Consider the following 15,301-nt stretch of genomic DNA (forward strand, 5'->3'; position numbering starts at 1 on the left):
TCACCATGGTATAAAAAACATGTTGAAACTCTAGAAAGAGTGCAAAGAAGAGCAACAAAAATGATTAGGGTACTGGAGGCTAAAACAAATGAAGAACAGTTGCAGGAATTGGATATGTCTAGTCTAGTGAAAAGAAGGACTAGAGGTGACATAATAGCAATGTTCCAATATTTGGGGGGCTGCCACAAAGAAGAGGGGGTAAATTATTCTCCAAAGCACTTTTAGGCAGAACTAGAAGCAACGGATGGAAACTAATCGAGGAGAAAACCAACCTAGAACTAAGGAGAAATCTCCTGACAGTTAGAACAATTAATGATTGGAACGACTTGCCTCCAGAAGTTGTAGGATCTCCAAGATCCCTTCCAACTCTGTCATTCTGTTTTTTATTTATCACATATTTATTAGAGGAAAAAACAAATGTTTCTTCCTACTGCATAGTATTTCCCTATATAGGAAAAAACATCATTTATAGTAAGGTCTAGCTGGTGTGCTATTTCATAGATGTAAATAGACATCTCAGCTAAGATGATGATGTATCCGTTCACAGTATTTCATAATTGAAAATGATTTTATTATTGTTGTTCATATATATTCACTTTAATTACATTTTTCCCTGTCCTCCCTAGGGAAGGAGATTGGTGGGAAGCAAGATCTATTGCAACAGGAAAGAGTGGCTACATTCCTAGCAATTATGTGGCTCCTGCAGATTCCATACAAGCAGAAGAGTAAGACTTTATAATGTCCTTAATCATTTTTATCTGTAATAATTCAGTGGCATTCAGTAGAATTTAATCACTCAGAAAACTTATTAGATACAAGTGGTCTTCCATTACAGCATTTGCATGAATTAAAATTAATCTCTTAAATATGTTTTGTATAGAGGAGACTGACTTTCTTAAAAAGTATTTTTAGATTATTTTTAGAATAAATGGTTCAATTTCACATGTGTTAATATGAGTTGATACAGGTACAATTATTGACACTTCACAATCTTTTCTTTTTTTAAAAAAATATGTTACATTTTATCAATGGGAATAAAATACAAAACATAAAAAATTAGGAAAAAAACATAGTACATCCAACAGTGACAATAACAAAAAAAAGTGTGTACAAAAAAGAAAAAAAAACATCCAACATTAAACATAAAAGAATTCCACCCTAGCTGAATGCTGAAAAAAAAAAACCTGATAAATTCTCCTCCCCTTACATAATAGGTCTGCAAATAGTTATCAACTTTCTCATTCTTATTTAACAAGAAAAAGATATAGATCCATATTTCAGATGATGAGGTCTCACCTCCTCATCATAGAGACTTCACAGTCTATTCTGATGGAACCGATTTCTGTTGAAAACATTCCAAATCTGTATTGTGTGTGTATGGTGTGTGTAAGATGGACAACCATCTTGGTTGGTATACTTTTTGCAAAGATGTAAGTATAATCTATGAACATCAGCATACTGGCTAGTTAAGTCCTTATGTTGAAACAAGCTCATCTGCTTCCTTAAATCTTCTGGCTAGTTTCTGAGCTTAGAAATACATGGAATTTCTAAGCATATTGTTAAAGTTCCCTTGACCCAGAATTGCTGATAAACTTTGCAAGTTTCTTTCTCCCTTGTCCTGGCATGCAGGAAAACCTAAAGTGGGAGTATTATCCTCGTGGGAATAATGGTTATAGTTATTTTTGGAATCCAGATGTCACCCACCTAGGATCCCTCAGAGCTTCAGCTCCAATGCATTATTAGCCAATACAATAGGAAACAAAAGAAAGTGGGGGAGGGATACACTTCTATTTTCTCTGCAGAGGAAGAAAAAGAATCACTTAACACCTAAGCCTGTTTTAAGTTTGTTTATAGTTCCATATAACAACAACAGAGAGAGAGAGGAGGAGGAAAGAGAAAAGAGTCACTTTGGTCTAGTGCAGAAGTCCCCAACATTTTGGGCACCAGGAACCGGTTCCGTGGAGTAAGGTTTTTCTGCAGACTGGAGAGTGCGTGGTTTCGTGTGCTGCCTGCATTCCCTGGCATGCCACAGCCCAGTACCGATCCACAGATCAGGAATTGGGGACCCCTAGTCTAGTGGTTGTGGTACCAATCTAGAAAGCAAGAGATCATGAGTTCAAATCCTTCCTTAGCTATGAAAGCTAGCTCGGCAACCTTGGGATAATCACTCTTTCTCAGCTCAACCCACACCACAGGGTTGTTGTTGTGGGGAAAATAGGAGGAGGAAGGTATATTTGTTGCCTTGAATTATTTGTAAAAATAATAAAGGCAGGAACTAGATAGACAGACAGATAAACCTCCTTTGTAAATCAGCAGGTTCGGCTATGCAGCTTTTTTTTATTGCTTGCTTATATGGGATTATTGTCACTGAAAAGTGATTTAGTACCTCCCTCTGAAACAATGCTTAACATGTTTGGTAATTTAAAAAAATTAACAAAACCACATTTAAAACAGAAAGCATACAGGAACAACAAAGTGACAAACAGTATTTTCTGGTTTCACCTGTACTGGTAATTGCTTTAGTCCAACTGACTTGTCTTGTTTTTTTTTTTCAAAAGTTTAAACTAGTATTCTGGAATATTTGCTTTTGAAACTCTCCATGTATTTAAAATTAGTTTGTTACTGAATATTGAATGGAAGAGATGAAACGTGGTTTTGTTTTGTTTTTTTGGATAAAAGTTCTAGATCATATTCTTGGCTTATATATTTGTGATCATATCACATTTAGAAACAACTTTGATTTCTAATCAGAGATGAAATTATACGGAAAGCCCCTGTTATAATGAATATTTTGCAGTCTCATCTTTGTAATGTAACATTGTTCCATTGCTATGTTAATCCAATATTACAACTAAATCTTTACTTGAACATATTTCTCTTTGAACTTTTTAGATGGTATTTTGGTAAAATGGGCAGGAAAGATGCAGAAAGATTACTTTTAAATCCTGGGAATCAGCGTGGTATCTTTTTAGTCAGAGAGAGTGAAACTACAAAAGGTATCTGTCTTTAACTTTATAACTGAATAAAATTAAATTATAATGAATTTGTAATTGTTTATAAGTGTGTTTACAGAAGCAAATATTAAATTGTTTTTTCTAGGTGCTTATTCCCTTTCTATACGTGACTGGGATGAGATTAGAGGTGATAATGTGAAACACTATAAAATTAGAAAACTTGACAATGGTGGATATTATATAACAACAAGAGCACAATTTGAATCTTTACAAAAGCTGGTCAAACACTATACAGGTAGGTTCTAAATGCTACAGCTGATTCTAGAAGTAAATCATAGCCTTATCAATATATTTCTGAAATATATGACTGCATACATGACTGCATAAGAAATATTTCTCTGATTGCTAGATCATGCTGATGGCCTGTGCCATAAATTAACAACTGTGTGTCCAACTGTGAAACCTCAGACACAGGGTTTAGCAAAGGACGCCTGGGAAATCCCTAGAGAATCCTTGCGGCTAGAAGTTAAGTTGGGCCAAGGATGCTTTGGTGAAGTTTGGATGGGTAAGTGTTACATGAGGAGAACCATAACTCTTATCATTAAATCTAAGGGTTATGTGCATAATAGGTTAGTTCCAGAACTTATTATCTCCCAATTTTAAAAAAGGATCTTAGATTGTTGAAATGGAAAACATCTTTATAATACTTAGAGAATCACTTTAAATCATTATATACAATACTGGACTTTTCAGACTTATTTCATAGACTAAAGGCACTGAAAAATTGTTTTTAACTTCTGTTCAACATTTTTTAAAATTGGTTATTTTACACATACCTGATCCTGCTGCAATATTTATATTACACTGAAAATCTTTGTATTGTAACTGATAGTATATTGCATTTATTACACAGGTACATGGAACGGAACAACAAAAGTTGCAATCAAAACTCTAAAACCTGGTACAATGATGCCAGAAGCTTTCTTACAAGAAGCTCAGATCATGAAGAAATTAAGGCATGATAAACTTGTTCCACTTTATGCTGTAGTGTCTGAGGAGCCTATCTACATTGTCACTGAATTCATGACAAAAGGTACATTTTACCTCTATATTGAAATCAAATAGGAAAGCAAGAGTATTATATGAATTTTGTTGTTGTTAATTGCGAAGTCGTGTCCGACCCATCGCGACCCCATGGACAATGTTCCTCCAGGTCTTCCTGTCCTCTACCATCTTCTGGAGTCCATTTAAGTTCACACCTACTGCTTCAGTGACTCCATCCAGCCATCTCATTCTCTGTCGTCCCCTTCTTCTATTGCCCTCAATCTTTCCCAGCATGAGGCCCTTCTCCAGTGAGTCCTTCCTTCTCATTAGGTGGCCAAAGTATTTGAGTTTCAACTTCAGGATCTGGCCTTCTAAAGAGTAGTCGGGGTTGATCTCTTCTAGGACTGACCGGTTTGAACGCCTTGCAGTCCAAGGGATTCGCAGGAGTCTTCTCCAGCACCATAGTTCAAAGCCTCAATTCTTTGGCGCTCAGCCTTTCTTATGGTCCAACTTTCACAGCCATACATTGCAACTGGGAAAACCATGGCCTGGACTATACGCACTTTTGTTGGCAGGGTGATGTCTCTGCTTTTTAGTATGCTGTCTAGATTTGCCATAGCTTTCCTCCCCAGGAGCAAGCGTCTTTAATTTCTTGGCTGCAGTCCCCATCTGAGGTGATCTTGGAGCCCAGGAAAATAAAATCTGTCACTACCTCCATTTCTTCCCCATCTATTTGCCAGGAATTGAGAGGCCGGATGCCATGATTTTGGTTTTCTTAATGTTGAGTTTCAAGCCAACTTTTGCACTCTCCTTCTTCATCCACATCAAGAGGCTCTTTAGTTCCTCTTCACTTTCTGCCATTAGCGTAGTATCATCTGCATATCTTAGGTTGTTGATATTTCTCCCGGCAATCTTAATTCCAACTTTTGATTCATCTAGCCCTGTCTTTCTCATGATGTGCTCTGCATATAAGTTAAATAGGCAGGGCGACAGTATACAGCCTTGCCGGACTCCTTTTCCAATTTTGAACCAATCAGTGGTTCCGTGTCCAGTTCTCACTGTTGCTTCTTGACCGCATATAGGTTTCTCAAGAGACAAATGAGATGGTCTGGTACTCCCATCTCCTTAAGAACTTGCCACAATTTGTTGTGATCCACACAATCAAAGGCTTTTGCATAGTCAATGAAGCAGAAGTAGGTGTTTTTCTGGAACTCCCTAGCTTTCTGCATGATCCAGCGTATGTTGGCAATTTGATCTCTAGGTCCTCTGCCTCTTCGAAATCCTGCCTGTACTTCTGGTAGTTCTCGATCCCCATACTGCTGGAGTCTAGCTTGTAGGATTTTAAGCATAACTTTACTAGCATGTGAAATGAGTGCAATGGTGCGATAGTTTGAACATTCTTTGGCATTGCCTTTCTTTGGAATTGGAATGTAAACTGACCTTTTCCAATCCTGTGGCCACTGTTGAGTTTTCCAAATTTGCTTGCAAATTGAGTGTAGCACTTTTACTGCATCGTCTTTTAAGATTTTGAATAGCTCAGCTGGAATACTGTCACCTCCACTAGCTTTGTTGTTGCTCAGATTTTCTAAGGCCCAGTTCACTTCACATTCTAGGATGTCTGGTTCGAGGTCAATGACCATCTCATTGTGGTTATCTGGGATGTTAAGCTCATTCTTGTATATTTCTTCTGTGTAGTTTTGCCATCTCTTCTTAATCTCTTCTGCCTCTGTTAGGTCTCTGCCATTTTGGTCCTTTATCATGCCCATCTTTGCATGAAACGTTCCCTTAATATCTCCAATTTTCTTGAAGAGATCTCTGGTCCTCCCTATTCTGTTGTTTTCTTCTATTTCTTTGCACTGTTCATTTAAGAAGGCATTTTTATATCTTCTAGCTATTCTCTGGAATTCTGCATTCAATTGGGTGCATCTTTCTCTTTCTCCTTTGCCTTTCGCTTCCCTTCTTTCTTCAGCTATTTGCAAAGCTTCCTCAGACAGTCATTTTGCTTTCTTGCATTTCTTTTTCTTTGGGATGGTTTTAGTTGCTATCTCTTGTACAATGTTGCGAACTTCCATCCATAGTTCTTCAGGCACTCTGTCTATCAGATCTAATTCCTTAAATCTACTTGTCACCTCTACTGTATATTCATTAGGAATATGATTTAGTTCATACCTGAGTGGCCTAGTGCTTTTCCCTACTTTTTTCAATTTAAGCCTAAATTTTGCAACGAGAATTTACTATGAATTTACTATGGAATTATTAGGGCAGAATAGACAGAAAAGTATTTTATCATGATAGATTCCTAGAAGTGTCTGCCAGGGCTTTCATTGCAGATTTTGGTTCTTCCCCACTGAAACAGGTAAGTTAGAGTTAGAAAACTGTGTGTGGACTGCATCAAGGAAGTTTAGTTATGGCACCAGGTTTCTTTCTTACTGTTTTTATTGGGGAGGGGGTTGTTTCATTTTTGTATAATATTGGTTTTATATAATTGTTGTGAGACACCCAGAATTATGGTTCTAAGATGGGTGGCAATCAGATTTTTTAATTAAATAAGTAAATAAATAAATTTGCCCCCTTAAAAAAAAGACAAAACTATCATTTCATATTATTTTTTTCTTAATAACGTTGCTGGCAGTCAGCAAGAAACATATTCAGGAAGCACTTGCCTGGTGTCAAGCACTCCAGGCTCGACATGAATAGGTGGGGGGGAGGATGAGGACGGCGCACAGGGAATCCAACCATTTCCGCAACCAAAGATGGCAGCAATCCAATCATTTCCAGCCAGCCAGAGCCTCAGCTGTGAACCAGCTGGCATGTGGGCACATGCCTGTCGTCCCCAGCGGCGTTTCCCAGCCCACAGAACAGCTGATGGGTTGCTGGGACGCCAGGCGGCCGGAGAACCAATTCTGGAGTCGCGCCAGCTCGCCGACGACCCACAGGACATCCGATAGTCGTGGACTCACCGGGGAAGCAGTCAAGGTGGTAGTGAGGAGTTTGTGGCTGGCTGGGACGAAGTGAACTGGGACGCGGCTGGGGCGTGGTCACAGACAACTGAGGCAAGAGGTTGATGGGTATTGCTGTCGGCCATTTAACACCTTCCGGCTGGATGCTGATTATTTGGGTGGGGGGTGGGGTTTGATGTGAGAGAGTGTAAATATAACACTGGGAGGTTACACCTGGTGTATATAAAAGACATTAATATTTGCAAGAATCAGATAGTTACATGAATTAATTATTAAATTAAAATTATGTGAAATAAAAATATTTGCTTAATTTTATTTTTTCTTAGTATTATTCTCATATTAAGAGTAATATAAGAATATTATTTCTCAGTATTTCTAATGAAGATCAGAATGTTTTGTGTGAGATTGTAGGATTTCTTATATGAATAAAAGGATATATAGCTCTGTGGATAAGGATTTTGCTTCTATAAAGAAAGGAGCTGTTTGTGGAAACAGCCATATGAAAGATTATTTCCTCTGTCCCAAAAAGAAAACTGATGTTTTTTTAAAGTATCTCAGATCAGATACCTAAATTATGCCCATGAACAAATGTAACACTATACTGTATTCTGAGCACTTCAGCAGTCACAATGGGAAACTGGAAATGTTTGCTTTTTGTTTTCAACTACCTGGAGTTTGTTATTGTCCAGGTAATAAACTATAGATGTTATGAAGCATTATTTAAGCAATTGCTGCATTATAACCTGTTTGAACAAAGTTCAATATAGTTAATATTACTTATAGTTCTCAGTTGTATTTTTATTATGTGAAAATGAAAGCAAATGCTTTTAGTCATCTTTTGTGGTAAACAAAAGAGAAGAGGAAAGAAACCACAAAAGCTCAATGATTCTGTGAGTCATTGGTTTTCAACCAGTGATACACATAGCACAAATATAATTCAGAAGTTACCTAGATGGCACTCAGAGTAAGTCATTGGAATTTTATTTATCATATCTTCAAAATTTATTCTAAACAAGAACTGTAAGAAATGAATGTCTGTTGACATATAAATGAAAAAGAGGGGTTTTTTGCCACGATAAGATCTAGGGTCTTTGACAGATTAATTGATGGGACTTAAGGTATGAAAGACTAAAAACACAGGTAATCCTCAATTTACAACAGTTTGTTTAGTGACTGTTCAAATCTATAATGGCACTGAAAAAAGTGACTTATTACCATTTTTCATACTTAATGATGGTTACAGCATCCCCTCGGCCACATTATCAAAATCCAGACACTTGGCAACTGATCGTGTTTATGACAGCTGCAGTGTCCCAGAGTCATGTGATACCCTTTTGTGACCTTCTAAGAAGTAAAATCAGTGGGGAAGCCAAGATTCGCTTAACAACCGTGACACTAATTTAACCACTATAGTTATTCACTTAACACCTGTAGATTGTAAAATGGAACAAAACTCAGTTAACACATGTCTCATTTAACAATAAACATTTTTGGCTGTAATTCAGGTTGTAAGTCAAGGACAACCCGCATTATTAAAAGCAATGCTGTAGTTGATATTTTGTAGATGTGAGCATATCCAATATTATTTAACTTTATGGAGCTTTTTACATTTGAATTATAAAGAAGTCAGTTTTATTGTATTTGGGAGAATGAAATTCCAGCTAGGAACATACATCATACCAAGTCATTTTGATTTAAGTTCACAATCATTGTGGTTTGCAAACTATGGTTTATAATTAGGTATATATGATTGCAGAGCCCTTTTATATAATTCCTAGACCCATTCAGTTAACAAATTAGAGGCACACTTTCCTGATACTTTGAAACAGCAAATATGTAAAACCATAGTGTAACCTCCAAAATATATTCCATAATATTTGTTCTTCTCCAAATCCAGGAAAATCAATCTAGTTGACATGACATTATCTAGTTCTTCATCATTCTAACTTTTCGAATCCTACACCAGTTAGAGAGGGCACTGTGAAGCAGTATATAAGTCTAAGTGCTATTGCTATCTTTTAAAAAATGTTAAGTGAAGCTTCTGGGCACCAAAAGTTTGCCTATTTTGATATTAACTGTGATAAAAATGCCATTGGTCTGTCTTTGCTCCAGTTCTTGCAGCATTAAGTGCTCTTACATATACAACAGATAACAAAGAATTATTGCCATTTTTTGCAGTTTCAGGAAATTGGTAGACATATATTTTAGTAAATCCAGACATCTTTTGCATTTGCTTATCCTTTCAAAGTTCTGACCTACAATGTTTCATGACTGGGGGAAAAACACTCAGAGGTAAAGCAGCAACACCTTCTAACTTCAGGCTTCCTTGAAGAGTCATTTAATTGAAATAATTAGGCAAGAAGCTAGAAAACAGCAAAGTCGGTCTCTAATGTTACCTTTGTTTACAAGGATGCTTCTGAGCTTTATATAGGCCCCAAAATTCTTAATAAAATAAAACAATGGGTATCTGCTGCCAGAAATAAAAAGAAAAGTGGGGCTGAAAACAGTATCCTGTCAGTGAGAAAGTAAAACAGAGACCATTCTCATCAGTTTTTTGTCACTGGCTAATTCCTTCCACTGCAGACTTATTGTGAATAGGCGATGCTCCTATGGCAGCCTTGTTGTGAAGACTGCTTACACATTCAGACAAATCTTAATATCCCCCTCCCAAGCCCTGAATAGATGTTTATCTCTAATCCAGGTACTATTTTATATGTCTTGAAGCAACATTACTTGACTTCTGCCCATGACATAGAAAATAAATCCAATATTGAATTCATATTTATTTGCATAGGTCACTTTTGAATAAATAAATGTGGGGTATAAATCAATAAATACAAACAAATAAACCATACAAATTATAATAAACTCCTAGCTCACAAAACTGCATATTTGCTTTTGGGGGATGGGGGGGCTCACGTATACAGCCATTAATATTTAAATTGTTGCAAATGTCTGTTAAAACTATGATATATCCAAAGGATTTGATTAAATATGTTTTATTTTATACATGCCCAAAATTACTACTCATTCCAAAATACTACATAGTAAGCTTTATCTGTTAGTTTTATATTGATATTAATAGAATTTTATTTTTAACTATGCCTGAAGTATATATAGAGTTTGAGACTAAAATGTAACTAAAGTATTGTAATACCATTACTACAATTGGATTAAAGGAAACTGCTGTTTTTGTATCTTTCTGTAGGAAGCTTACTAGATTTTCTCAAGGAAGGAGAAGGGAAATATTTAAAGCTTCCCCAACTGGTGGATATGGCTGCCCAGGTACTTATTAAAATATATTGTTTGATTATTAAAACATTCCAATATTACAGCCATTGAATATTATAGAAAACGCTAAAAGTAGTTGCCCATTCTGTCAACAGTCTGATAATAAATATAGATCTTCAGGCAGTCTCTGCATAGGTTTGTGCCTATATAGTAAGGCATTCTGGAACATTCTCAAGTTCAGTTTTTTGGGTGAGAAGATTCTCTAAAGCAGGAATTTCTAAACTTTTTGTCATTACACTTCCCCTTTAATATAAGTTTAACGTACACAACTTCCCTAAAAATCCAAACAGCAACATAAATACAAATGAAAAACTACAATGGAACTTTGGGAAAGGATAATTTATTCTAACAATATAACTAGAAAGTTCTTCACACCTCACCTGGACTTAGTCTGCACCTCCCCAAGAGAGCTACACCTTGGAAAAGCCTTTTCTAAAGTATCTGCCCACTGAACCTCTCAGACTGCTAGTATACTCAAAGAAAGTATCCTGCAGAGGGTAACATGGTGAATCAACATGACAGGTGACATGTAAGCAATCTTTTGTTATAATTTGTGGGTTTTTATGGATTATATCTGTTGGGCCTTTTTCAGAAACACTTATAAGTAGTGGCATAAGCAGAGAGCATTCAAGAATGTAGGTTTCCAATTAGTGTCTACTGCAAACCTAATAACGCCAATATGAACGAATTCCAGTGTCTACTATGTGTCAAATGCAAACCCTATTTATAGTGAAATCAACATTCAAAGTTTTGTGTCTTGTGTCCACATGTGCACAGTGCAATGGCCCTAAAATTCTCTCTTTTGGGCAAATAACATAGTTTCTAGTTATTCCTTATTATGATAATATAATAATCGCATTCATTTCATGCTATTTACTTCTAAACTTGTCAGAACTTACTATGAACAAAATATATGGGAGAAAAGCTATCTTATCACATCAAAATGGGGGAAATAATAGCAGGTTCAAAACTGATATCTGCTATAATTTAGGCTTCGCAAATGCAGATGGTATAGACATAACTGAGGTCCTAAATATGTGATTCAGACATTGCAGTAACTGCCCTGGGGGAATTGCCCACAAACAACAGATGGCACAGGCAGATGTTGTAGTTTGTCAAACAAAATCATTTCAATAGTGGGAAAATTTTTGTTAGGTAGCAAATGAAGAAAGTTTGAATCAAATGAAATGATTTCATGCTGTCAAGGTAAAAGACAAAACTCCTTTTCATATCGAAATGGTTATTTCAGTGTGGTTGGTAGGATAAGGGAAGAAAGTTGAAAAAAAATGATCGTTCCTAAACCATGAAAAATTCAGTCAAAGAAACAGGATAGCAATTTGAAGTCCTGTGCCACAGTCCAAATATAGCTGAGAATATCTGCTACAATAATTCATTTTTATTATTTATTAAATTATTAAATGTGAATTATTAAAAATGTGATTTGAAATATACCAGTGCTAGGGTAGGATGCACTCACGGAGTTTCTCTGGGCTAGGTTGGAATGCAACAGTAGATCCTTTGTGTTTATAGATCTGTGAAGGTTATAAATGTGAAGAATGATCATAAAGTTGCTTTTACCATCACTTTCATAACTGCAAAAGTCTCCAAATGAGGCAGTTGTTAAACAAAGACTACCTGTATATTTCTTATTCTATTCCTTTTAATTACAAACTGCCCAGAGTTGCTGAGGGATTCAGCTGTTTCAAAATCAAATAAATGAAATACAATATTCAAGTTTGACTAGTCAATAAGAAACATGGCAAGTTCCATGAATTAATGCACTTGATTGAATGCAAATAACCTCCAACTTGATTGAACCCAGGCTCACCCATCTATACCACACTATTTGCATCAGACAAAGGCAAGATTTTCCCTCAAAGACAAAAAGATTTAGATAGGTTGAAGTGGTGTGTGAGGTCACTTTACAAAGAATTGGCCAAGTAGAATTGAGCTCTATGTGCTATTCAGGCAGAAGGCTCAACATCTCTCTAAATAATTACTACAGGTAGTCCTCATTCAATGAGTATTCATTTCAGATTGAAGTAACATCTGGAAGAATATATTGCACTCTCCCAATCTCTAAAGAAGAAATGCAGATAAATAAGTTTCATATTCTGAGATGGAAGCCAGTGATGCAACATACATACACTTTTTAAAAGAGAATGAAGCTGAAGCATATGGATGACATCTACTTAAATGCCAAAGAAAGTTCCGGTTATCCAATAGGAGACTGTGGAGACCGAAATAAAAAGTAGAGCAGCAGAAGATGGGATAAATTTAGGGTGCAATTCTCTTTCACTTTGTTGTCTTCCCAAGTTTACTTCACTTTCTTATCTTCACCAAGATCAAGTGGCCTGGTGTCAAAATACATAGCTCTTAATTTCAAAATAGACATAGGAAAATCTGGTCTTAGAACTCAGAGAATCAAAGCCAGAGCAGGTATTAAAAAACAGTAGAGACTGACTGTAAATTTTGTCCTATGCACAGACTTTCATAGAAGGCAGATATTTACTCTCTGCATTTGGTTCATTTACAACACCTAGTCTCGGGAAAATCATCAAATAAGATGCATCTGTAGAATAAAACAGTGATGGCATATGGCAAGTAGTCCCTCGAACTAAAAACAAACATTTGGAATTAACTGCTAGTATTAGAATTTTATTTCTGAAACCAATGGTTTTCTTTAAGAAGGCCAAGGGACCATACATTAAGAAGTCAAGTCTTGGTAAAAAAAAACACTAAGCAAAAAGACCAAAAATAGAAAAGACAAAAGAAAAAATTAAAAGGGAAAATGTGAAAAATAGTGTAGGGAAAGTCTTAAACAGAAATTTTGGGTGGTTGCCTCTTTGATAGCCAGAAATAGAATTCTGGGCAATTCATTGTGAGCAGACACTTTAAGCATGAGCCTCCACCCAAAAAAGTCAGCTAGAGAATGTTCTAGAAAATTGCTTTGCACAAGTACAATGTCTTATGTAATACTCAGAGTACAAAAAGAATATAGACTTTTCTAATTTAAGATTATTTAATTCTGTTGCAAAATAATATTGCTACATATTATGGAATCTAAACATTGTAAATCTGCTATTGTGTTTGTAACATGTACCCGGTGAATCATTTTCATGATTTGTGTTAAGTATTTCATTGATTGAATACTGCTTGATAATAGGATACATTTTTTTTTATAAGATTGCTGATGGCATGGCATACATTGAAAGAATGAATTACATTCATAGAGATCTTCGAGCAGCTAATATCCTTGTAGGGGATAATCTGGTGTGCAAAATTGCTGATTTTGGATTAGCAAGATTAATAGAAGACAATGAGTACACTGCTAGACAAGGTATTTACAATATTCTTTATGTACTGTCTAATATGGTAAATATTGTTTTATTAATATGTATAATGTGTTATTGAATTCTTGATCAGTTCAAGTTAGTTTATGTCTGAAATATAGGGGTCTCCTGCTTAAGCAGGGGATTAGACTAGAACAGAGGTCCCCAACCTTTTGGGCACCAGGGACCGGTTCCGTGGAGAGAGGTTTTTCTGCGGATCATAGGGTGCATGGTTTTCTGCGCTGCATCTCGCGGATGGGTCTTTGCTTGTTTGTGCAGACCGATTACTGGCATGCCGCAGCCCGGTACTGGTCCACAGATCGGGGGTTGGGGACCCCTGGACTAGAAGACCTCAAGGTCTCCTCCAACCCTATGATTATATCTTCTGTGTTCTAGTTTGACTAAGTGCTTTACTAATATTTTAATACTTTCTGAGATAGAATGCATATTCTTTATTTTTTTCCCATTTACTATAGTCATTAGCAATAGAAACTGGACATTCTCTAAAGTGGATTGTTCAATATACTTCTATCTTTTCTAAAACAGTTTTCTGAATTTGTTGAATTATTTATCAACAATATAAATTGCCAAAATAAATCCTTATCTCTCCAAAAGTAAAATTGTTCTTGAATAGGGATTTGTTTTATTATTAAACTTTGCAACATACCATGATTCATATTCAAGGTTATTTGCCAAACAGTTTATAAAGGAACAGTACCATCTGAACTTCAGATTATAGTCAGGTTCTGAAAGCTGCAGTTGTTATGTACATGTTATGTATACCATGCAAGTCATTTGTATAATAGAAAGAATAATTATGTGCTAGTTTTCCACATACACAGATTTGGCAACTTTTTTACAGTAGTTACCAAACTGCATTCTAAAATGCATAGATTTTCTCCATTATCTGTGTAGAACAACCTCAGCCTTGACAGGAGTACCATTAACCATATGTTAATTTGACAGTATTACTCACTTTGTTGTCACCCACGTTCTACTCCCACATGTATTCTCAATTAGACTTTTCTCTTTGAGTACAAGAAAGATACCTTTGCAGTTCTTTTCCAGCAGAAAGAGATCCAATCTCTAGATTAGTTCTTATGTTTAATAGAATGGATGCTATTATAACAATAGAAGACATTATCAAATTATCCTTTCCCATAAGAATCATATATGTATATTGTACCACCAAAATAATTTTTAAAATAATTATAAATTATAATATTAAAAGGCATTATTTTCTATGTTTAGGGGCCAAATTCCCAATTAAATGGACAGCACCTGAGGCTGCACTATATGGTCGGTTTACAATTAAATCTGATGTCTGGTCATTTGGAATTTTGTTGACAGAGCTTGTAACAAAGGGACGTGTGCCATATCCAGGTAAAAGAAGAAATTATCATTACTAATGTGTTATATCATTGCATCATCTGTTATTTATGTTAGGGGTTTTTTTTATAATCAGCTATTCTAATGAAATAAATTGTGTTAGCTAGTACCATACTTGAGAAAATACTACAGTAAATGCAAACTAGCTATGATACGGAAGCTGCAATTCAATGTTTAAAAAATGTAGAGCCACACTATTTTAGAACATCAAATTCACTGTGTTCATAAATAACATACAGTATAGTATGCCAGATCATTTTTACCATAGGTTTTTAAAGAAGCCAAAGCTAACCTTTGATGAGCAAAATAATTGTGTTATTTATACAACCAG

At 35.8% G+C, this 15,301-nt stretch overlaps 1 protein-coding gene across 1 annotated transcript in view; it reads left to right on the top strand.

Annotated features, from left to right (window-relative positions):
• YES1 (YES proto-oncogene 1, Src family tyrosine kinase) overlaps positions 1–15,301 on the top strand; it is a 49,970-nt gene that overhangs the window by 30,172 nt on the left and 4,497 nt on the right. Inside the window, exons 4-11 of the mRNA XM_039351047.1 lie at positions 627–725; positions 2,893–2,996; positions 3,100–3,249; positions 3,364–3,519; positions 3,868–4,047; positions 10,167–10,243; positions 13,436–13,589; positions 14,833–14,964. Of these exons, the coding sequence (XP_039206981.1) occupies positions 627–725; positions 2,893–2,996; positions 3,100–3,249; positions 3,364–3,519; positions 3,868–4,047; positions 10,167–10,243; positions 13,436–13,589; positions 14,833–14,964 (1,052 nt within the window). The remainder of the gene's footprint in view (positions 1–626; positions 726–2,892; positions 2,997–3,099; positions 3,250–3,363; positions 3,520–3,867; positions 4,048–10,166; positions 10,244–13,435; positions 13,590–14,832; positions 14,965–15,301) is intronic.

Source organism: Crotalus tigris, unplaced genomic scaffold (genome assembly GCF_016545835.1).
Source record: "Crotalus tigris isolate CLP2741 ecotype Arizona unplaced genomic scaffold, ASM1654583v1 scf7180000018368.3068619, whole genome shotgun sequence".
In the NCBI taxonomy this organism is placed as follows: Eukaryota; Metazoa; Chordata; class Lepidosauria; order Squamata; family Viperidae; genus Crotalus; species Crotalus tigris.